This window comes from Panicum virgatum, chromosome 3N (genome assembly GCF_016808335.1).
Source record: "Panicum virgatum strain AP13 chromosome 3N, P.virgatum_v5, whole genome shotgun sequence".
NCBI classification, from domain to species: domain Eukaryota; kingdom Viridiplantae; phylum Streptophyta; class Magnoliopsida; order Poales; family Poaceae; genus Panicum; species Panicum virgatum.
Genome location: NC_053147.1, coordinates 45,268,474 through 45,293,387, shown reverse-complemented (window position 1 = coordinate 45,293,387; position 24,914 = coordinate 45,268,474). Strand labels below are relative to the sequence as shown.

At 48.2% G+C, this 24,914-nt stretch overlaps 1 protein-coding gene across 1 annotated transcript; it reads right to left on the bottom strand.

Annotated features, from left to right (window-relative positions):
• Window positions 1–12,170: 12,170 nt before the first annotated feature.
• On the bottom strand, window positions 12,171–16,928 carry LOC120665993 (E3 ubiquitin-protein ligase TRIM7-like). The gene is made up of 6 exons (XM_039945755.1): window positions 16,563–16,928; window positions 16,377–16,471; window positions 16,130–16,278; window positions 15,996–16,045; window positions 13,029–13,103; window positions 12,171–12,942 (listed from the first exon to the last, which is right to left on the bottom strand). Exons 1-6 carry the CDS (start codon window positions 16,823–16,825, stop codon window positions 12,423–12,425), a joined length of 1,152 nt encoding a protein of 383 aa, XP_039801689.1. The 5' UTR covers window positions 16,826–16,928; the 3' UTR covers window positions 12,171–12,422.
• Window positions 16,929–24,914: the final 7,986 nt, after the last annotated feature.

Genomic DNA, 24,914 nt, shown 5'->3' with positions numbered 1-24,914 from the left:
GTTGCACCACCTGCAGCACAAACCTGTGTTAACTGGGATGACGACATGGATGACTTCATGCCCCCCAAACAATGGCCTCCAACACATGATGTTCCTCCCCCTGTACATGAACGTAGATCCAGAAAAGAGAGAAAGGGAAAGCCAAGAGGTTCGTCGAGCCATACTACACCACCTGCAGCACCACCATCTGTCAACTGGGATGACGACCTAGATGATTTCATGCCATGATCTATAACATATGATGTTTATCGGTTTAAGATGTATTCGCATTTAGTATTGTTAATGTTGTATTATGCTTGTATGTATGTATGTCTCGTACCTAACTTGCATTCACTAGACATGTACATAATGTCGAGTTTGAATCGTACTTAGTCGTAATGGAGCATCGAAGTATAAACATGTCACTAGAATACTAAAAAGCACACATTTAATTAATATAACGATAAGAAATAAGAACTAAGAAATGCATTACATAATGTGAACCATCAAATGTTACATCATAATACAACGATAATGAAACACACATCACACATGCAGTGGCATGGAAGAACCCGTTGCAAACTACGGTAAACAGATTCCGGACTAACCTAACATGCCTTAGGTAAATTAAAAAAAAAACAGAACAAACACAACGATGCAGTATGTCACTACCACTAGGGTAGTCATAGTAGCCGTACCCCCACGTAGTAAACTGCGTTGAGCCTTCTCCGTAGTATCCACCCATTGCAGGTGGTGCTAGCGGTGGTGCCGGAGGCGCAGGGCCCTTCTTCTTGTGACAAGGGCAGTTGCAGTAAGGAATAGTGCATGGTTCATCCTGTGAACCGGCAGCATTGCTGGTATCATCAACTTCGTCGTCTTTGTTACCCTCGCTCACTTCCTCATAATGGTTCACCTTGCATTCCAGATCAAAGATCTTTATCTGGAGGTACTCGATGAACTCCTGAACAGAATCAATTGGTGCAGGATCGACCCACCTAGTAAAACCACAGTTTTCTGGAGCATCGAAAGACTGCAAAATAAATTTCATGTAAGGTATCTCATTGAAGATAAAGAAATGAAAGAACCGAGTATTACCCATGCGTGTGGACATTTAAAGAAACGCCGACCGCCATCCATCCCGTCGGTGCACATCTGCATTAAGCATTCCTCACCATGTCTGCATTTTGGCCACGGTTCTCTACGGTTATCGTATTGTCGAAGAGGAGTTTCATTGGTAAATTCACTCTTGTGCTGTGGCGGAAACTCAAACACTGGTTCCGGAAAGGAATCAGGTCCAAGAGGCCCCTCCCATATTATGGGGTCTCCCTTTCTTCCACCTTTTCCTTTCCCAAAACCGTAGTAATTCTTCCCGCTAGACCCACCTCCAGACATTGGGTATACAATGAGCTTTGGTGTTTAAGTGCTGCTGGGAGTTCACAAAATTCGGAGTATTTATAGCGCACAAAGGTCTGATACCCGGAGTGTGCAGTGTAAATGCACCTAAAAAGCCTACATGACAACACAGTGAAGAGGCTAGCTGACCTAACACTGAAAAGGCTATATTCGATTCTCGAAATGACTACTCGATTCATCTCTGTGCATGCAGACTCACAGCGCTGCATTGATGCCGCTCGGTCGATCGCGCCTAGATGCCGCCTTCCCCACTACACGCCACAGACCTGCGCTGTAGAATGACAGGTTCGTCGTCCTCGCCAGAAAGACTGCTTTGAAGGTGAGCTGGAGTGGTTGCCGTGTTGTCACATCTTTTTGAAATGGTGGAAGGGCACCGCTAAACATGTCACGTATGTCTGGGCAAAGAATGCGACATTTGGGAAACCCGTGATCGCCGTGCTGAGCAGTGGCCAAGGTTCACCAAACCGTCGGTAACCGGTCCGGTTTGACCGGTTAACGGTCAAACCGGACCGGACCGGTTCCGGTTTTGGTCCGGTATGAAACCGGTCCAAATTTAAAATTTAAATTTGAATTCAAAAAAATGAAAAATTCCCCAAAAATTCCTAAAAATTCTTCAAGTTGCGACGAATCTAATGGTGTCAAATTTTCTCAAAAATTCGTTCATTTAGTATAGTTTGCGGAGATTTAAAGTTAAACAAAAAAAACGTGCATACAAAAGTATACAAATACAATGTAAAAGTAGTACAAAAGAGGGTTGAAGGGTTCATTTAGACTAAAATATGTTATACAAACATTTATTTAGTATACTTTGCGGGTATTTGAATTTAAACCAAAAAAGAAAAAAATTTGAATTTGACCGGTTATCAGTCAAACCGGCCGGTAAACCGGTCAAACCGGCCGGTAAACCGGTCAAACCGGCCGGTATACCGGTCTAACCGGCCGGTATACCGGTACGAACCGGTTAAACTACGCCATTTGAATTCAAATTTGAATTCCACCGGTTCCTACCGGTAACCGGCCGAACCGGACCGGTATACCGGTACCGGAGGGCGGCGGTTACCGGTCTCCGGTCGGTTACGTGAACCCTGGCAGTGGCAACCTGTGATCTTGTACTCGCAGCTAGATACACTATGGTTCCTATTTTGAGCTATTCGAGCGTGTAGTCGTCATCATCGTCGGCAGGATCTCGGCCGCTAACTCCTACCGCACCTAACTTGTCCTTCATTAAATCACGGAAAATTTTTGCAAGAACTTCCCTTATTTCACGAGCATTATGGAACCCACAAACATAACAAGTTCACATCAATAGTATGTATAGAAACAAATGACAAGTAAACTAGCACAATCATAAACATCGGATACAAATAAGCGGTCCACAGCTATCTCATTACAAATAAACATCAGATATATCTAACCACCCCTAGGGCGTCGGACCCTCTTAGCCCTCTGCTGGGCACGGACATGGCCCTCAGAGTACGTGAGAACATCCGAAGACCTCACCTGTCGCTCAGAACGCGCAAGGGGCTGCGGTGTCTGCTGCTGAGAGATCCCAAGTAGTGCTCCTCCTAGCTGTGAATACCCCAAGACATCGGGGTCACCTTGTGCGGCAGGCTCTTCTGGAGTCAAGCTGTCGAGGTCGTCTAAGGTGAAGGCCTCGTTATCTGGTCGAAAGGAGGAAGAAGAAGGTCCGGCGCCCGCATCCGGGTAGAATCCTACGCATAAAATGTGGATGTTAGCGTACGCCTGTGTATTTCGTCATGACATGTAGAAACCGAAATACGAAACATAAACTAACCTGTGTAGACCGGTATCTGTGGCCCCGGTGTCATCCCTGGATACGGTCCGCCAACTGGTGCTGTCCCTCTAAACATTCCAGTATGGCCGAACGCAGTAGCTGGATCGTATCCTGTATGTGATATTAGTAAATATGTAGGAACACTTGTTCTAATTTTAAAGAGATATGTACGTTACCTGCACTTGGGAAGAACTGCGACGTCAGCCCGTGCACGGTCGACGGACAAGGGAACGACGAGGAGGCCTGGGACGACCCGTGGCTGTCTTCGTACTGCACACGGCTTCCCAAGTTGTGCACTACCTGACGCAACTGATCACACTGCCTCGACCATGCCTCTGTCTGCTCAAACTGGGTCATTGGGGATCCGGCACGTACCCTCGTCAGGTAAGTCGAGCAGTCCGTCTCCATCATGTTGCAAAGGCGAAACTGCATCCATTCAGTAAAGGTACAGTTAGAAACACATGAATTATCTTATGAATATATATATATATGCAAATATGATCAAGAGACTCACCGCGCCAGCTAGTGCCTCCATGTGGTGCCGGGCATAGCCATCCTGAGGCCTCGCCTGGTGTGGCTGCGGGTGAGTGTCAACATAAACCAGACTAGCCCGAGTCCGGGGTAAGTACCAGGTGAGGTAAGCTCTAAAGGAGCTGTCTGTGTGTGGTCCTGTTGGATGGACCAAGTGCTCGTCTGCCTGTTCCCATTGGTCCACCCACGGCTGCATCTTGGTGAGCCAATCATCAGAGCACGGCAAGCCACTCCTTGACAACCTACAAAAGTGGACCCCGAAGAATCGTTAGATTCGACACGAATGTATGATCCAAGTTCATTCATAATTACTTGTGGTCCTGGCGACTGACATGCTTCAACGCGGTGGGCACCGGAAACTCCTAGCGCTGCCCAAACTGTCTCCTACTCTCTAGGGACAATATGCCTCAACCGCGATGTCATAAAGCAGGACGGGGGTAGTAAGCCACAGGCTCGCATTCGCGGAGCAGTGCGAAGATAGGCCTGCTGGGGCACGGATAGCCACAACCACTGGGCTGTAAGGCTCCCAGACAACGTCCTCAGGAGTCAGCATGTCGAGCTCCGAAACAAACTCAGGATATGCGCGTCTAACCTGCGCATGCGCCCAAGACCTCTGCATTCCGAATAAGTAAAATTAAAAGTGCGCTAATACATCATGTAACAATGAATAACAAAATTAGATTTGTTGCGAACGTACCTGACGCCAGATCCAGATAGTTCCCATAGTGGGCCTCTCGTCCTCCTCGTCGCCGTACATGCCCCCGTGGTAAGGCTCGTGGCTGACTATGGGCCGACCAACGGCTAGCCTCTCGTACGACCAAAGCTGTAGCAGTAGTGGGCACCCTGCCAAGATAGCGTTCCCATGTGTCTTCATGCAGCCGTCGCAGAGTCCACGGTAAGTGGCTGCAAGTACCGCCTCACCCCAGCTATAGGGCGGTACGTCCTCGTCCCCATCCACAATCTCCCGTGCATACGGAAGGAGAATCCTATCGACCGAGTTGCCATGAGTGTTGTTGAACATGATGTAACCAAACAACCAAAGTAGGTACGCCTCCAACGATCTGGTCACACTGTACTCGTCGGCATCTGCAGCCAACAGGGCATGCTGCATACTGTAAGCTGTAGGAACCAGGTCTTCGAAGGACCTGCTGCTCGCGGGTGCGGGTTGATCGGACCTGCTTCTTCCACGCGGTCAACCAGGGCAAAACGGGCCTCCAGCTCATCCTTCCACGAGGCCGCCACCACACACGGACCTACAGCCTCCCCGACGATAGGGAGGCCGAGGAGGTAGGCCACGTCCTGCAGCATAGGAGTCATCTCCCCACACGGGAGGTGGAACGTGTGTGTCTCCGGCCTCCATCTGTCAACGAGCGCCGTCAGGAGGGATCGGTCGAGCTGAATAGGCCCAACATCGACAAGACGGCTCAGAGTCAGTAGACCGGCCTCACGTAACCTGCAAAAAAAACAAAATTGTTGAAACAAAGGAATACCGACGAATACATAAGTGATAAACAATAATATTTCATTACATACTGGTCACACCAATCGTGGTGTATAGAGATCGCCTCCCCGGGTGGACTAGGACGTAGCACCTCTAGGGCTCGGTGCTCAACAGCTGCAAAGTAAGACCTGTGGCTCGAGTCGATCACTGGGTCTAGCAAGGAGTCCATCTCCATACCTGCATTCAAAAATATATGAGAACACATAGGTAAATATATATTTCATACAAACTGGACACATAGATACAATAATACTTCATTACATACCTGCAATATTTCATTACTACATATTACAAATAATGAAATATAATTGTGGATCATGACACCGAATGCCTTCCACGAGCAATTCTCGCCGATGCTCGTCTGAACGTAGGAGGTGCTCCATCTCTGGGATTTCCGGAAGGACTGACGTCAGCAGCATCGTGAAGTGCATTCTGAGGACACTTCTTATAGTTGTGACCCAATGCTCCACATTGGCTGCAACGCTTTTGTGCCTTGCTTGCTTCCGACTCGTCCATACCATTCCGAATACGACATGTCTGACGGCGGCCTTTGCCTTTCTTAGTGGCTGGATCAGGAATAAACATCTTATTCTCATTATCCCGAGTGAAAGGCCCCACAATTCCAATCCCGTATACCTCATGTCCCGAGGTGGATACAGCTGCTTCCTTGCTGAAGTAAGGTGAAACAAATACTCCTGGCTGCAACGCAGACTCTGCACATGCCGCAATGAGATGGGAGCATGGCAAATGCAATAACTTAGGCTTCATGCAGGAGCAGAAGGCTTTGCCATCTACTGTAATCAAACTCTCCTGTACCACCCTATCTCTACGGATACCACAACCACTTCTATCCTTGCATAGAACCTCAAATCTATGCTCCATTGTACTTGTCGATATGACGCGATGCAATTTGGCCTTTTCAATCTTCTCTTGCATATATTGTGTCACTCTTTTGCAAAACTAAATTTGAGGGTTGCTAATGTTTATGCTTGCAGCCGTGTAACGCTCTCTTAAATACTTCATGCACCCATACATGATGAACTCAACAATTCCCACAAGAGAAAAGGCACGACAAGAACACATAACCATATTGAAACACTCTGCATGGTTCGTTGTCTGAATACCATACCGTATTCCGTTGGTATCATAAAGGAATGACCATTTCTCCTTAGGTGCACCTCGAATCCAGTGTGAAAATGGCTTCTCAATTGAATCCCTAGCCTCTGCAGCCTGACTCGTGCCTGCTCCTGATGCCCTTACCTTCACTAGCTCTGCAGTCAACTGATCAAGCATCTGCCATAATGCATTGAATTTTCTCTGTTGATTTTGGGTGCACAACCTCTTAAACAGGTTCTTAAGATCCTTGTTCTTGAAGCGGTCATAGAAGTTTGCACCCATATGCCTAATGCACCACCTGTTTTGGACATCGGGCCACAATGGAGGCGTTGTCGCAGTTCCACGTTGCAATTTCAGTATTGATTGCAGCAGACCTGCATGCCTATCACTAATAAGGCACACATCTGGGCGTGCAGCAACAACATGAATCTTCACTCGTTCAAGGAACCAATACCAACTGTCTATGTTCTCATTCTCAACAAATGCAAATGCGAGCGGAACTATTTGGTTGTTGCAATCTACACCGATTGCGGTGAGTATCTGACCTTTATACCTTCCAGTCAAAAATGTGCCATCAATGCAGATCACCGGAAGACAAAACTGAAATGCTCTAACACAATCACCTATGCAAAAGAAGGCTCGCTGCATAATTCTTTGTCCCCTAGTCACGGCTGGTACGAGGTATGTGTCATAAAAGCTTCCAGGATTTCTAGCAGCAACCTGGGATAACATACGAGGTAGGTTATCATATGATGCCTCGTATGTGCCGAACCGCATCTCGAACACCCTTTGTTTAGCCCGCCATGCCTTCAAATAACTGATGGTGTACTGGTAAGTCTGCTCAATGTGTCGAACAATCATTTTTGGCTCATAATTAAGGTTGTCCATAATAAACCCATACATTTGCTTTGCAACAAAGTCGCATGATATATTGCGATGCGGGGGAAGAACTTCTGACAGCAAACAAGTGTGCTCTGTCACAATGGAACATTTCCAGTTGGACTTCCATTTTCCCTTGAATGCATGTACTCATCATGGACATCCATCATTCACACACTTCACCTCATATTCTTTACTGCCAGACTTTACGACTCTGAATTCTCGTTTCAATGATATTGCCCATAGTCTCACAGCATCTTTTACGGCTTCAATGTTTGGATATGTTGCACCTTGCACTACCTCATTCCCTCTGTACTCCCTCTTCTGATTTCGTACATCTTCTTCGACATGACTGCCAAAACCATGCTCCTTCCACTCTTTTGGCAATGAGTACTGCTCGTCATCAGATGAGCCCTCATATTCTTCCATCTCTATTGCGGTTTGGTCTTCTGCCTCCATCTCGTCCACAATGCTATGTATCATCTCTCCCTCATCAGCAAGGCCCTGTGGTCTCATGTTTTGGTTCTCTGTCTCTTCTGACTCATCTTGCTCAACATAATTGGTCTCTCTTCGAATACTCGGAGTTCCTTGATCTGCACAATGTTGGATTTCATTTTGTGTCTTCTCCCGGATTTGAACAAGAATGGCCAGAGGCCACACACGCTCTAGAGCTGCTTGCATGTACTTCTGCCAGTCATCAGTGCTTTGTATCATCATCAATTCCCATAATTCACTTTCTACCTCCCAATTAACAAGAGACTGGACGGTGATCACATGTGTCAACGGATCAACACGGAACCCACGCTGCAGCCACTTACATATGGAATCAAAACTCCTTTCCAGAGGTTTATCTATGGCGCTAGATGTGCACTTAAAGACAGAAAGATCTACTCCATTTGGCCCATACATAACATTGTAGTCACCATAAAATAATTGAAACTGCATCTTGCTCGACATATCTGTATATCACATAATACTTATCGAGTTATACTCTTTACTTCACTACCTTATTCAATAATCCGTAAAAACTAAGTATGAAATTCAACTACAACGTATAAGTATTCATAAGTACGTGATGACACTCAAATTCTATACTGCATATGCCAAATTCTATTCTAAATCATAATTAATTTATAAACACGTCTCTAATAGTACTGCAATTGTAATAATAAATGCGTAGTACTAATTTTCTAAACTAATTTACTACTACGTAACTACAAACTAAAGTATCATTAAACTCCTACTTAAATGGTTCTACTATAGCACTAATTAAATTAAATTACTCACCCATACTTAAATTACTCCTACTTAAATGCGTAGTACTTAAATAGAAAAATATATAAACTAAATGTACTAACCTGCAGATCACAAGTGATGAATTCGGCAGGGCTTCGCCGCTTCCCTTCTCCTCACCCCTCTCTTTTTTTCTGGATTTTTGGTGTTATTTTCGGGCTCAAATGAGGAGGGAAGGGGGGTTGGACATTATATAGGGGAGGTTACCCCGGTCGCCCGTGGGGGGGGGGGGGGGGGGGGGGGGGCGACAGGCCCCCCTGCCGCGCCCGCGGGCTGGGCCCACTGGTCGCCCGAGGGGGGGGGGGGCGACCCCCTGTCGCCTGTTGGGGGGGCGACCGGCCCCTTTTTTTCCAGGGACCTCGTTGCAAATTTGAAGAAAAAAAATTACACTTAGACCCTGTCGCCCTATGGGGGGGCGACCGGGGGATATTTTTGAAATATTTAAAAACGGACATATATTTTTGAAATTTTTATTTTTTAAAAATATAAAAAACCGCCAAGTCGACGATGCTGATCGTGGTACAGGCGTGCTCGGACGAAAAGACCACTATGACCCAACTTCATCTATACTATATCTAAAAGCTCCAAGAATTGGAGCTCCCTCATGAATTGAGGCCCCAGGTGGGACCCGCATGCTATTCACGTGGGACCCACGTGGGACCCGCGACACATCTCAACTAATTTTCTATCCTGTTTTGTTCCTTCATATGTCTACTCTAGAAAATGCTTAGCATTACTTCTGCCGATGTGGTGTTATACAAAACCATTTTCTTGGTGAAGGGTATTTCATCACTTGAGATGCTAGTTGTTCTGGCTTTACATGCTAATGGATCACAATATACACCATATACGCGTACTGTTTAGGTGGGCCCCATATGGGACCCTCGCACATTTAGTACGACCCACACTTTGGAGGGCCCACTTAGTGGGACCCACATCATTTGGGACCCATGCACATTTAGTGTGGCCCACATAGTGGACCCACAGTACTATTAAGTACCTCTATCATTTGAAAAAAATTATCGATGGTTATTTCATATCGAAAATATAAAATAAATTTATCTTTTTCTATATATAAAAATAATAACTTTGTACACCAAGTTCATCTATGATAGCTCTAATACTTTTTATCATTTGTTTCCCGTACATAAATTGAAAAAATAGGATCGAATTATTCTTTCATCACTAATTTTATCTTTTTATAGTATGTTAATCTGTCAGCTATTTTTACTAACACCTAAAAGTCAACGGATTTCCAAAAAAAAAGTTATACTGGGCTTAGATGACCATTATGATAGCATAAAATATCTAAATTTAATATTGGATTGAGTACAACAAGATAATAAATTTATGTTTCATTATTTTTTCAAGTTAATATCTTTCGGATAGACGTGCACCGTGCGTCAACCTGCCTAGTTATTATGTAAATTCCCATGAAAATCTTTAAAAATGCGCGCATGCATGGCATGGGAATACAACATTGCATCATTGTATAAAGTTTCAAGATGGGTTATAGTTTTTGCTTGGAGAATTCAGGAGCTGTAAGCTGAGGGCATACTGGTCTAGAGAAAAATTACATATTTTAGTGTTTCCTATCGCTAAAATCAGATATAACTGCGCCTAGAGACAAAGGCACTCTATATTTGGATCTCCTGGATACAAATTTCCCTAAAATTAAATAATTATGCTTATTCGAAAACTGTGTTTTTGATGTAAGCCTTGAATTCATAAGTGTCAAATTCCCAAAAATTAATAGTATCATTGGTCTTTGTCTTATACTCCCTCCATTCCAAATTATTAGTTAGCTTTTCTAGATTCATATAAGCTTTGCTTATTTGAAACCACTATATTTAGCTTTCAGTGTCCTCAGTTGAAACCAGGGCCTTTTGGTTGCCAATAACTTTTGTTTTGCTCAGTAATCACGTCACAATCAAAATAGGCCCTGAGAGTCCTGGAGCAGCACGACGGTATGACTGCCACCTCTACCGTATACATCATCTGTACTGGAGTGTTTCTAGCGGCGATATCGTCAGTGACCCGTCCCTTTATATGATTAGACAGGTGTGAACCGGTTGCCACTATCTTCTGCGTTATACTTTTCAGTGTTGCTGCGTTCTCCTTTTCCCGGTGGTGTCCATTCTTCCTTATCCACATTGGCAGTGTGTGGTTGGATTTAACTATACGAACGATAATTTGGTCCTGTCATACTGTTCGTCAGGTATACTTTTGCACTTTCGCTGCGTCTTTGAGTTGCTCACGGCACCCAGGTCAGGCTTACCTACTGCATCTGAGGTTCAGTTTGACAGAGGTACTATAACAGCTTCTTCCAGAAGAAGATCTGCTAAATATTTTTTTCTAAGAAAAGTGATTTTATAATTGATTCTATTGAGTGATTATCTGAAATGAACTAAGAAATTGAAAACTGAAAAAAGTAGCGTCTCCTGATTCACTTCTTGCACTGAATCTATTTTTCATGAAATTAATCTCTTAATCTAAGAGAATCATAGAGAACCAATTTCAGCTAGTGACACTTCTCTTAGGGAATTAGCTTCTACATAGAATCAGAATTAGGTGAAGCTCTATCAAACTGACCCTAAGATCTTCATCCATGGTCAATGAATGAGTCTCTTAGAATTAGGCTTTTCGAATGAGTCTCTTAACGGAATCTTTATGTTTATGATGCTCTCACACACATACCATGGTCAAAGAATGGATTGCGCGCGGCACCTCGGTAAATCAATGAGGAAATGCTCGATTTCCAAAGTGAATTTGCTACGCTTTCTAGCATCACCAGACTAGAAAAGTCGTGGAACCTGCTCTTGAAAATGTCATCTAACCTGTTCAGATAAAGGTCCTGTTACGATTGCTTCGAATTGATTTCTTATTGATCTGATATGATCACATCTGATTGCGATGCTGATGCACGCTAGAACCTTTTTGGTTCGGAGGAGGAAATTTACTTACTTTGAAGAGTGGTACTGGTCGAAAAACCACACGCTTATCCTCTACATTTCGGTTTCATTTGCTTATGCCACCGTCCTGCTGCAAACGTCAAATGATTTAAGCCTACCGATCCCCTCTGATGTTGCCAACCATGGATGTTCCCGGGGATCCAGTGGTGACAGCTGCGTCAAAAAAACGTGTGCAAAAATCCCAAGAATAAAGATCGGAACTCTGGATTTGTGGACAGCTCTGCCCACTTCCATCCTCTTTGTCCCTTTACTCCAGAGCCCATCAGACAGACAAGGACACAAGGTCATGACTGAATATATAACATTGTGGCCCAAAAATGCAGAATAATACTGCAACAATATTGTCACTAAAATCTGCACGCGTAACAGATTAACATTTCTCCTGGTATAGAAAATGAAAATATATCTTTGCAAGTTTACACTAAAATTTGCATACATGACTGCATTGCTAGGAATGCCATGTTTGTACTCGGGAAGCCTAAAGTCACAATAAACGATTGTTCTCCGCAAACACAATGTAAATGGAAGCTACAACACTGTGCAAATCATGTCGACTGATGACCATATGCAACACTGTGCAAACTGTGAATTCAATGATGTCAGCAAAATCAGCTAGTTTGGAATGTCATAGCCCATATGCAGCACAAGAAAAGTTAATGCTATATGCAGCACAAGAAAAGTAAATGTCATATGCAGCACAAGAAATGCCTATCTGTTGAACAAGCCACCTGATACAAGTCAGACCAGTATTGTACAGCAGCAAATATTTCGAGCGCCAATGAATTATTGCCACCCAAAATACAATGGACAATCATTATTGAGTGGCAATTTGATCATGCCACTCAACATTACAATACAATAACAAACAAAAGATTCCTGCAAAGTTAACTCGAAGAAGGGAGAGCTATCAATGAACCGAAGACAAGCAGTAAGCAAAAGAACACTAAACAGGCCAGCCTCGAGCACGAAGGCGAATGGCGCGAGAGGCCATTGCTCTCAAATTATCTCGGGCTGTGGACACGGTGTTCCATGGCTGCCTCTCCTGCTCAGGCTCCTCAAAGGCATTCATGAACTCCTCCTGCTGCAACCTGTAAGCCAATGCGGCATCTTCAGATTGATCTGATCTTACAGCAGTCCTTGTATTGACCAGTCGTGAAGCTGGGATGAAGGCTGTCCTGCTGTGACTGCTTCTTGTGCTGCCATGTGCGTTGATGAAATTCCCACTGGTGTTCCTGTAGCTGCTTCTTGTCCTGCCTTCTGTGATGAAGCTACCACTGCTGCTCCTTGTTCTCATGCCATGGCTACCTTGTGAAAAATTATTACTTCCTGGTGGGCTATGGTTCACATCCTCATTGCATGATGAAGGTGATGCGACCAAAGTCCTTCTTGCCTCAATTTCACTGGGAAACAAGAGCTGAATGGTGTTCCAGAGTACAGTATTGATGGTGCACGATCTTGAATTGCTGCACAGTTATAAACATTTAGTCAAGACTGTAAAGTTTATTATTAGACCTTTTTGAGAACTGCAGATCTGTGAACGAAGATTTACCTGATTAATTGCCTGCATTTAGGACACCGTTTTCCGCACTTGGCTGCAGCATGTTTTAAGCATTTCATGCAGAAGCTGTTAAATTGAAGGGTAACAATAACATGAGTATGAATTTCAGAAAGTATACAGAATAGCCACAAAAATCATTTCAATTGTTCAATCTACATGTCACTTAAGTTGTCATAATATAATCATATGGAAGCGACGTTCAATAGAAAATAGTTTTAGGTAAAACTGGAACAATGTACAAACAGATGACCTTAACAGTAAGCAAATTAAGATGAATAAGGATGATTAGAAATGATAAACCCACGATTCTTGAAAAAAATGTATAAGAATACATTCTTTACAGTCCTGACAACAATGAAAATATGAGTATTCCAGACTAATAAATATGGAATCAGAAAAAGAATGATTTGTCAATATACTAAAACTGCCCATTTTCATTATAAATAAATGTTTTTTAATTAAAATACTAATCCTACTTAGATCAGCTAGAATGTACATAGTTACATGTAAATTCATGAAACTGAACTTCAAGCAATCACCTATTGTCATTTCCTTAGAAGGCAGCAAACAAAATGGAGTAAGGACATTCTGTAACGAACATGGCATCATTTATGCCATTTCGAGTGATTTTGGTGATCGAATGACAACGTAATCAATGTGACTAATGATTTTGTTAAGAGAACATTTATAGATCCCATGGATAAAGTAAAAAGGCTGCAAAGCAAAACACGAAGAAAAGAACACAAAGAAACGCTGAAATGGACGAGTTCTGCAGAAACCAGTAGCACCGAAAGAACCCAAGCATCGGTGCATCCGATGGTTGTCGGATGATCCGACGCCCTCGCTGTGGATCAAATCTGAGCGCCTCTGGAAAACAAGTGAAGAAACAAGTGAAGCACCGGTTGAACCGACGGCTTCAAGATAAGCATCGGTGCATTCAGTGTACCATGTTCTAGAAACGATGTCAAGCGAGCAGAAGCGAAGTCTTCAGCACCGGTTGAACCGGTGGTGCGTCGGAGCATTGCATCGATGTAATGATGTCAGCAGAAAAGAAGAAGGTCAACGGCTAGTTGAGTGCTGTGAGTGACCGGTTTAACCGACGTCTAAGCATCGGTTCAACCGGTGGTCACTGTGTCAGTAGTCAGGAACTCAACGGCTACTTCAGGTCTTAGAGTGACCGGATGAACCAACACTACCCTAGCCAGAGGCATCGGTTTATCCGATGATACGCAGATTTTCTGCTGACCGTTGGAGCAACGGCTACAAGACTTGGTGGCCTATATATATGCCTCACCCCGGCCATTTGAAGTTTGCTGGAGTTCAAGGAAGTCACATACACACCCAAGAACCACTCCAAGCCATCCAAGAGCTTAGTGTTCATATTCTTAGCCCTTAGCACACTTTGAGAGTGTTGTGTAAAGGATTAGCTCTTAGTGAGTGAGATTGCAAGGCCTTGAGCCCTTGTGCTGTGGTTCTCTAGTGAACCAAAAGAAGAGCTTGGTGCGCCGGCCCCTTGGAGCTGTGAAGCTCGCCGGCAACGTCATCGACCCTCCGACTTGGTGTGGAGCGGCGACGACACTTTGTGCGGGGAACGTGGAGACCCCCATCCTTTGTGGAGAAGCTCCTTAGTGGAACCCGGGGCCAAGGTGACTGTGATTGTGTTCACGGGAGAGACTTGGTGGCCGAGTAGCAATACTCTTAGTGAGTGCTACAACAACGTGGATGTAGGTGTGCCTTTTTAGCTAACCGAACTACGGGATAAACACCCGCGTCAAGAGTTTGCTATTTCCTATCCCGCTCATTAAGCTTCCGCATTTAATACTAGCAATTTGTATGCCTTTACTTTCATAGAGTAGTTTCTTGATAGGAAAGACTATAGGTTGCTAAACTCTTTTGGGATAGAGGTTTCACATTAGAACAACCATAGTTGCACATCTAGATAGCTTGTTTTAGTTTATGTTTTGTGCAAACTAGTTGGAGCCATAGGTCTAAGTTTTTTAGAGTGCCTAATTCACCCCCTCCCCCTCTTAGGCTAGAGCACCCGATCCTTACACATTCAGAAAGCAATTACATTGCATGGTTACTGTAACCAAATGAACTATACAATAGTTCTTTCTACATTCCCCTTTAGCATACATATTTTCGGAATTCAGGTAACATTTTCTTTCTCGAAGCACAATCAAATTGGCGATGAAAATCACAATATTCCAGTCTTGTATATACACAAAATCATAAAAAAAAATTAAAACAAGGAATTGGAATTCAGTAAAATGCACATCTACATCGCAAATAAGCTTTGGGGTCTATTTACCCATGTAATTAACAGTCTACTCCTACATTAATCTGCACAGATGTACAAAATTTCCAGATAATTCGTGGAACTGAACTTTCCATAACAGAAGAACCTTTCCATTGTAGGTTCCTTCTCAAAAGCAAGCAGCAAACAAAATGCACTAAGCATCTTCAGAAAGATTGTATCGGTTACTGTTACAGTATGAACTATACAGTAGTTCTTTCTATTCCCTTTTTGCATACATATTTTTGAATTTAGGGATCTTTCTTTTCACGAAGCACGATCAACTAAGTAATGGAAACACAGTATTTCAGTCTTGTATATACACAAAATCAGAAAAACAAGGAATTGGGAATGCAGTAAATGCACATCTACATCCCAAATTAGCATTTGTGGTCCATTTACACGTAATTAAACTACTCATCCTACATTTTTTCGAAGTGAGACTCATCCTACATTAATCTGCACAGAAGTACAATGTTTCCTGATAATTCGTGGAACTGCACTTTCCATAACTGAGGAATCTTTCTATTGTAGATTCCTTCTCAAATGCAAGCAGCAAATACGCAAAAAAAATGAACTAAACAAGGTTGCTTGGTCCCCTTTTGTATACATATTTTAAGAATTCAAGCAGCCACATTTTCGAAAGCACAGTTTCAAATTACCTGTGACCACAGGGTGTGGTGCTGGGCTCGAAGCAGATCTCCAGGCAAATCTGCACAAAATGCATCTCCAAAAGTCCATAAAGCATGGAATTACAGGTCGCATGATCCAACCTGAACCAAAGAACTACCCTTACCGCGCAAGAGAGCTCCTCCCGGAGCCGATCCATACACGGCAGGTTGCCCGCCGCCGCTGCCTTCTCGCCAGATCCGGATGCCTCCTTCTCACCCACAACAACAGCCTTCTCTTTCCCTTCCTTTGCATCCTTCACTTTCAACTTGCCATCTAGAGATTCCCAAATCAACGCCAGATCGAAAAGGTCCAAAGAATATATGCCACGAATTTGCCGAAGAAACTAAATTAAATCAATCTAAGGAACAGACCTGCGGCAGCGCCCGGCTTATCGTCGTTTTCGTCGTCGAGTGCGAGAGCCACCGCCGGGATCCTGCTCGGCAACTGCCTACGGGACCTCCTCTTCCTACAAGAACGCGCCGGTCGAACGGGTCAAGAAACCAACCAAGAAAAGGAGAGGGGATTACGTGCGTTCCGTGGAATGAATGAGTACGCACCTCGTGCTGGATCCGCCGCTACCGCCGGCGGATGATGAAGTGGTGGAGGCCCGCCTCTTGCGGCGGGACTCGCGGACGGGTGTGTCCTCGACGACGAGAGCCGCGAGGAGGACGGACTCCTCGTCCCACCCGGCCATCGCGGCGGCCGACCGGAACCGTGGGCTGAGCAGGCCGGCGCCGTCCTTGGGCGCCGCTTCAGCCGCCGCCGTCCCGGGGCGACGCGGCGCGGATCTGGGGCTGTCCGCCGCGTCTCTCGACGCCATCCCTCTCCCTCTCCGGCGTGGCGACGGGGTAGCCGGTGGCGAGCGGCGCGGGGGTGGGTGAGGAGGGGAGATGGAGAAGCAACGGTCGGGAGTTTCGAAATTGAGCGGCGGCGTGGTGACAGTGTTATACCGTGTGCTTCTCCTTTATCTGTGACTGGAACGCGGGGCCGGCTGAATGTACGGTGACGAGGGCTCGTGTAGGTACGAAACTTGTAGCGGAAGGAAACCATAATTTTGTCTTAAGTAGGCAATTTTTTAAACATATTATGCAGGTAAATTTTGTATTTTACTATTACTATTTATACATGGATCGATTTGATTTACACCATTCAAAGCATCTCCAGCACTAATCTCTACTCCTAGATCCTACTTATTCACTACTTATTTAAGTTGCGGCTCCTCCCACCTTTTGAGCTATAATTTTTACTTTGAATTCTAGCAACAACTCCTGCATTTTAGTCCCTACTTTCCTGTGACAAGTGCGACCCACACGTCACAGTCTCATCTATATTTTCTTATCTTTTCTTTTTTTTTCTCCCAAGCATCTCCTTCACCCACGCATCACTCTCACCTCTCCGCCCTGTCTCCCCCAACGCATCTCTCTCGTCTCTCTCCAGCCCTTCGGCGCCGCTCCTGGACGACGCCTGCGGTGGTGCAGGGCTGCAAGATCCCGTTCGCGCTAGTCGGATGATCTGCCGGACATCAACTTCGCACTGCTGGTACTAGAGCTCGAGTTAACTAGCTCATGCGCTCAAGCTCGGGGATGTTAGCTCGGCAGCTCGATGATGAGCTCCGGCGAGCATTGGATCACACCGGGAAACACGAGTACACACGCGAACTGGATGATGAACACGGAGGAGTTTTTTTTGTGCCACACGAAGCAGCATTTTCTGTTGTATTGATGCAAATAAATAGGGAAACAAAATATCTACGACTCGGCTGTGATCGCGCCCTGATCGGGAGCAAACGTGCCATCCCACGCTGCGCATGATCTGGTCTTGGCGGTGACCACGCCACAGCGCACGTCCCTTGTCGCAACGCGGACGTGCGCATGACCCGGGCGGAACTCGACATGGTGAGCCCGTCATCTAACTGAATAACAGAAAGCAAATATCTACAGCTAGCTTATCTAACATTATTCCCCCCTAAGATAGATGTTCCTTGATGTTGACGATGCCGATCTTCAGGCGAAGTTGCTGAAAGCGAACTCGCCCAAGTGGTTTTGTCATGATGTCCGCCAGCTGATCATCAGTGTTGACATGCCGGACGGCGACCTTCCCATTCTCAATGCTTTCCCTGATGAAATGGAATCGCGTCTCGATGTGTTTGCTCCGGCCATGGAAGACTGGTTTCTTGCAGAGCTGAATCGCTGACTGGTTGTCGATGAGGAGCTCAGTGGCCGTCGCCGCCTTGCCGTAGAGGCTCCCAAGCAGCTGTCCGAGCCAAATTAGCTGGCAAGCTGCCGAGGTTGCCGCAATGTACTCCGCCTCGCATGAGGATAGAGCCACCACGGGTTACTTGATGGAGTGCCACGCGACGGGAGATTTCCCGAGGAAGAATGCGCCGCCTGATGTGCTCTTGCGGTCGTCCTGATCCCCGGCCAGATCATCGTCGCTGTACCCGGTCAGCCTGAAGTTGCCGTCGCCCTTCCGGTAGCAGCACCCAAAGTGCAGCGTGCCGGCGATGTAGCGGAGAACATGCTCGATGGCACCCATGTGCTCCGTGGTCGGGTTCTCCATGAATCGACTGATGTAGCCGACGGCGAACGAGATGTCCGGGCGTGTATGAATGAGGTACCACAGGCTGCCAACGAGGCTGCGGTAGAGAGTGGAGTCCACAGCCGGCGATGTGCTTTTCTTGCTCAACTTGAGTCGTGTCTCTCCATTGGCGCTTGCACTGAATTGCAGTTGCTCATTCCCGCCTTTTCGAGCAGCTTTGCCGCGTAAGCTGCCTGCCCGAGTCGCTCATCTGCTGAACTTGTGCTTTTCGATGCCGAGGTAATAGCTCAGCAGGCCAAGGTCGCTCATCTTGAAGCGGTCCTTCATCTCCTCCTTGAACTGTGTCAGCTCGTTAGTGTCGACGCCGGTGAGGATGAGATTGTCCACATACACACCGAGGAGAAGGCGATGTTGTCCCTCGCCACGGATGTACACGCCATGTTCCTCGGAGGACCGGGTGAACCCGAGCGCCACGAGTGTGCTGTCGAGCTTGGAGTTCGATGCGCGCGGGGCTTGACGGTGGCCGTACAACGCCTTGTGGAGGCGTAAGACCTGGTGCTCACGCCCGGGGATGGAGAAGCCTGGGGGTTGGGCGACGTACACTTCCTCTGCGAGCTCGCCATTTAAGAACGCCGACTTGACGTCAAGGTGATGAACCTTCCAGCCTTCGTGCGCCGCCATGGCGAGTAGCGCGCGCACTGAGTCCAGTCGCGCCATCGGCGCGAACACCTCGTCGAAATCCACGCCGGCGCGCTGGACGTAGCCCTTTGCCACCAATCGTGCCTTGTGCCGCACAACAGCGCTGGAGGTGTCCTTCTTAAGCTTGAAGACCCACTTGAGGCCGATGGGTCGGTGACCGGTTAGCAGGTCGACCGCCTTCCAGGTCTTGTTGTCGATGATGGAGGACAGCTCCTCCTGCATTGTTGCGTGCCAGGCTAGGTCCACGTTCGCCTGCTCGAACATCGCTGGTTCCTTGGCCGCTGCCAGGAGCAGCTCCTCCATCTCGAGCTCCCGTGGTTCAGAGGTGTTGATGCAGTCAGTCACCATGCGGTAACGGTGTGGCGCCCCCTCATCGATGAGGTCCATCCCCGAAGGAATGTGCGTCGGTGGCGTGAGGAAGCCAATGTCGATGCCACCGCCGCCCACCGGAGTGTGTGGCTCCTCAGCCACTGATGGCGTGCCTGGGGATGCAGTAGGAGTCGCAGGAGAACACGGAGTGGCTAGAGCCTCGGACTGGCCGCTCGTCGTCGCAGCGCGTACGACGTACTCGACGGTGAACATGTTCGGTGTGGCGATGTCGTCCGGCGCCTCCCAGTTCCACCCTTTTGTCTCGTCGAATACCACATCTCGATAGACATGTAGCCGACCGCTCACAGGGTCGTACACGCGGTAGCCCTTTGAGCCCGGCTCATACCCGAGGAACACCATCTTCATGCTGCGATCATCAAGTTTAGCAGCGTGCGGGCGAGTTACCTTGACATTGGCTATGCACCCGAACGTGCGCATGAAGTGAACTGCTGGCTTCTCCCCGTGCCAAGCCTCGTAGGGGGTCTTGTTCTTCAGAGCTTTGGTGGGAGACCGGTTGACGATGAACACAGCAGTGCTCACCGCCTCCCCCCAAAATGTGCTGGAACACCTCTGGCCTTCAACAAGCACCGCGCCATGGCAAGCACAGTTTGGTTCCGGCGCTCGACCACTCCATTTTGCTGCGGAGAGTACGGAGCGGTGAGCTGCCGGTTAACACCTTGATCGGCGCAGTACTCCGCGAATGTGATGGCGGTGAACTCGCTACCCCGGTCCGTCCGGAGCGCGAGCAGCTTGCGCCCAGTTTCCACCTCCACGCCGGCTTGGAACTTCTTGATGGCGGCCGGGGCTTTGCTCTTGTTCGACAGCAACACGAGCCACATGTAGCGGCTGGCATCATCAACGAGGAGGAGGAAGTATCGCCGCCCACCGTGAGTTGCCGGGGTGACAGGGCCGTAGAGGTCGCCATGGACCAGATCGAGCTGGCCTGTCGCCCGGTACTTGGCCTGCTGCGGGAACGGCACGCGGCGCTGTTTACCGGCCAGGCATGCGTCGCACAGTTGAACTGGGTGATCAATCTGTGGCAGACCGCGCACCAGGCCGCCGCCGGACAGCTTGTGCAGCGTGTCGAAACCCAGGTGGCCGTACCGCTCGTGCCAAAGCCAGGTGGGGTCACCGGTGCGCGCCAGGAGCGAGACGGGCTGCGCCAGGGTGAGCGAGATCTTGTACAAGCGGTTTGCCGAACGGCGTACCTTGGCGATGAGCTCGCGCTGCGGATTGCGTACTCGTAGAATCCCCTCCTCAATCACAACCTTGCAACCGAACTCATCGAGTTGTCCAAGGCTTATGATGTTGCTCCTGAGATGGGGGATGTAGTACATGTCGGTGAGCGCTCGGTGCTATCCATGTCGCGCTGCGAAGAGGATGGTGCCGCAGCCGACGTTGTCCACGACCGAGCCATCGCCGAATTTGACCGTGCCGGTGATGGACTGATCCAGCTCGGAGAAGGCCGCCCGGTTCCCCGTCATGTGGTTTGACGCTCCTGTGTCAAGGTACCACATGTCGGAGATTGGCTTGCCGGAGCGATCCTCGAACTTCCCCAGCTCCACCACGGTGCGGTCTTCGTTGAGGTAGACTTGCCCGCCGACGTAGACAGGTGCAATGCGCGGCACGACGTACTCCGACTCGACGGCGCCGATGGCCATCAGCAGGGAAGACTCCTCAGTGTCGTCATCGCCACCAGCCTGGGCAAGGAGCGCCGCCTCATCGCGCTTCTTCTTGCACCATTCACGGGCCCAGTGGCCCTTCTTGCCGCAGTACTTGCACTTGTCCATCTTGGTGGCAACCCTGGCCGGATCGCCGGAGGATCCGCTAGTGCGCGCGCGACCGTTGTCGCCGCCGCGTGGACCTCCAGATGACTTGCCGCTGTTGCTTGTAGCGCACCAGCCACTCCTCGGAGAGAAGTAGCTTACCGTTGGAGTTCGTCGCCGCCGGCAGATTGCGGCTCTGGTCATGTACCTCCGCCAACTTGAGCCGCCCCACCAGCTCCTCAACCGTCATGTCGTCGACGTCGAGGAGCGTCTCGATGGAGTGGGCGATCTAGACGAAACGAGGGGGCACAGCCTGTAGGATTCTCCTCACCACGGTGTTTTCTCCAGGGGACTCACCAAGGATACTTAGCTTGCTGACGAGGGCCTGCAGGCGGTGCATGAAGTCATCCACGGACTCGCCGTCGCGGAACGTGAGCACGTCGAACTCCCGCGTGAGGTCCATCGCCTTCGCCTTCCAGATCCGTTCGACACCAACACGTTCGGTCATGATGGCGTCCCACGCCCACTTGGCGGTGCCCTTCCCAGCGAGGGATACACGCATCTCCGGCGGCGTAGCGCGGAGGATGGCCTCCATGGCCATGCGATCATCGTGCCGGTTGACAGTACCGACACTCACTGCCGTCCAGAGCTCCCGGGCCTCCAACATCACCTCCATGAGCACTGTCCACTCGACGTAGTTGGTGCGGGTCAGCATGGTGTAGTTGGCCGCCCCGACTTCGCGGACGACGCGCGTCTCCATCTCGTGGCCGCGGCGGCCGCGCCGCGGGATTGGCGATGGTGAAGGACGACGGCGACGATCTCGATCGCGAGGGGGCGAGCGGGACTGGGATGGATCGCGAGGTGGCGTGCGCGACAGATGAGCGAACATGGCAACAGTTACTGGCTCTGATGCCAATTGTTAGCTTGGCTCTCGACGATGAGCTCCGGCGAGCAATGGATCACACCGGGAAACACGAGTACACACGCGAACTGGATGATGAACATGGAGGAGTTTTTTTGTGCCACACGAAGCAGCGTTTTCTATTGTATTGATGCAAATAAATAGGGAAACAAACTATCTACGACTCGACTGTGATCGCGCCTTGATCGGGAGCAAACGTGCCATCCCACGCTGCCCATGATCCGGTCTTGGCGGTGACCACGCCACGACGCACGTCCCTCGTCGCAGTGCGGACGTGCGCATGACCCGGGCGGGACTCGACATGGTGAGTCCGCCATCTAACTGAATAACGGAAAGCAAATATCTACAGCTTGCTTATCTAACAGGGGAGCTCCCCTTCTTGATTTGGTGGATGAGCTCGAGCTTCAGGATGCTGACCAGATGCTGTAGCTGGGGCGGTGCTAGAGCTCAAGGGCGGCGGCAGCGACGATGATGAGGGTGCTACTGTTATGGAGGGCTATGGCGGTGCCTGACCTTGGGGATGATGGCGATGGGGTGCTGCAGCTCGGGGGTGGCAGGGAGCCCGAGCTCGGCAGATGGAGGCGGCGCGGGTGCCGCAGCTCAAGGGGCAGTGGGTGAGCTCGGGGGTGGGGGCGGGTAGGAGAAGGGGTGGGTGGGGGAATTTGGATGTCTCCCTACTCTAGAGGCCTGTGTAGAGGCTCTCATGGAGTGAGTTTTTTCACCCTCAGTCCGTACTTCTTGAGTCGGGATCTGAGTAGGAATTTTGCTGAAGTTGCTCTTATACAACTTGTTTTTTTAAGTACCACTGCAAGGATCAAAATCAGCCAAGTGCCATTACAATTTACTTATTTTCTTTAGAAGTTTTCACCATAATTGGTTCACAGCGGTATCAGATAGCATTACTTTTTTTTTGGTACAGCTGAGACGTTATCGATTCACTTAGGATGGAATACAAATCTTTGCAACGATCAGGGCCGGCTTGGAGCAGTGCGGGAGGGGCGACCGCCCCGGGCCCCCAAAAATCAAGGACCCCATCTAGAGATACATGTGAACAGATACTATGACCATCTCCAGAAGTCCCCCAATAATCTTGTCTCAGTAATTGGTATCGGGAGATGTCTCAATAGCAGTTTTAGAATTATTGGGGAGTTGCTTTTGTATTCTTCCAATAATCTCATCCCAATCCAAGTATCTTATTGGGAGAGTCACAAGTCCTCCTTTATTTAGGGAGAGTTGGGGGGTTGTCCCAATAATTGTTGGAAAAAGGGAAAGATTAAAGGAGTCTGCTGGAGCACTATTTTCTTATTAAGTCCCCCAATATGGTAGTTGGGTTAGGAATTGGGGGACTGCTGGAGATGCTCTAAGGTCTGGTTTTTAGAATTCCAATCCAATGAAGCCCAAATATGAAAACAGCCTAAGCAGGCCTAAATGAGAAGGGAAAGCCTACCTCCCACAATCCCACGAGGTCACCAAATACGGTAGTTGGATTGAGGATTGCGGACTGCTGGAGATGCTCTAAGGTCTGTATTTTTAGAATTCCAATCAAATGAAGCCCAAATATGAAATCAGCCTAAGCAGGCCTAAATGAGAGGGCAAAGCCTACCTCCCACAATCCCACAAGGTCACCAATCGTTGTGATCCCGGACAATATGGCCGCCCCGGCCAGTCACCCCATCGGCCATCGCCTAATCGCAATTGCTGGACACGCAAGAATCGCATCATAGATGGATCAAGGCAAGTCATCCCGAATCCTAATTGAGTTTCTTTCTTGCGTGTTCAGTTGTAGCAAAATTTTAATCACTAGTAGCTTTCTTTTCAATTTGTAGGACTGTTCTCACTCAATCAAACATGTCCTCTAGTAGAATCAGAAAGTATGCTTCCATTAGTGAGGAAAAAAAAAGAAGAAAAAGCAACGTCAAGATGAGTTTGATTGAATTAGAGAGAGGTGATATTGACAATTTTTTTTAAGAAAGTAGACCCTTCAAGAAACACCCAGTGTCGGTGTCCAGACTCGGCGGTCCGGCACCAACTAGTGATGATGCTGCGTGTCACAATCCTAGATGGTTGATGCAAGAGGTAACACAGTAACGCATGGGGTTTATCCTGATTCCGGCCGCGGGGCTGTACGTCCAGCAAAGGTGTGCGAGTGCACTGTACTGTACTATCTTGCACCGGAGTGCCTGTAGTAGGGGGTACAAGCGAAGCGAGAGAGGGAGGGAAGCTCCCAAGTCTCTTCTAGACATTGAGGCAAGTGCCAATATCGGGGAGAGTGAGCGAGTGAGTGTTCTGTGGATGGAGAGCGAGATGAGATGATATCGCCCCTTTGCGAAGAAGCCTGCGTCCTCCTTTTATAGACTCAAGGACGGGTAGAGTACATGTACGGGGAGATCTAAAGTTGTCGTCTCCTCCCCGAATCGGGGGTATGTAGTGGATGACTACTGTAGAAAGTACACTGTGGTGTAGTGGAGGGCACGGCGCCAGGTGTGGCAGTTGTCCTGGGCAGCGTTTCGATTCCGCGGATATCGCACCGGTGTCCTGAGGGCTCCCGTGGGCGTCGTGGTGTTCCCTGTTGAGGGTACCGTCCTCCATGTTAACGTGGCAGGGCATCGAGGGTT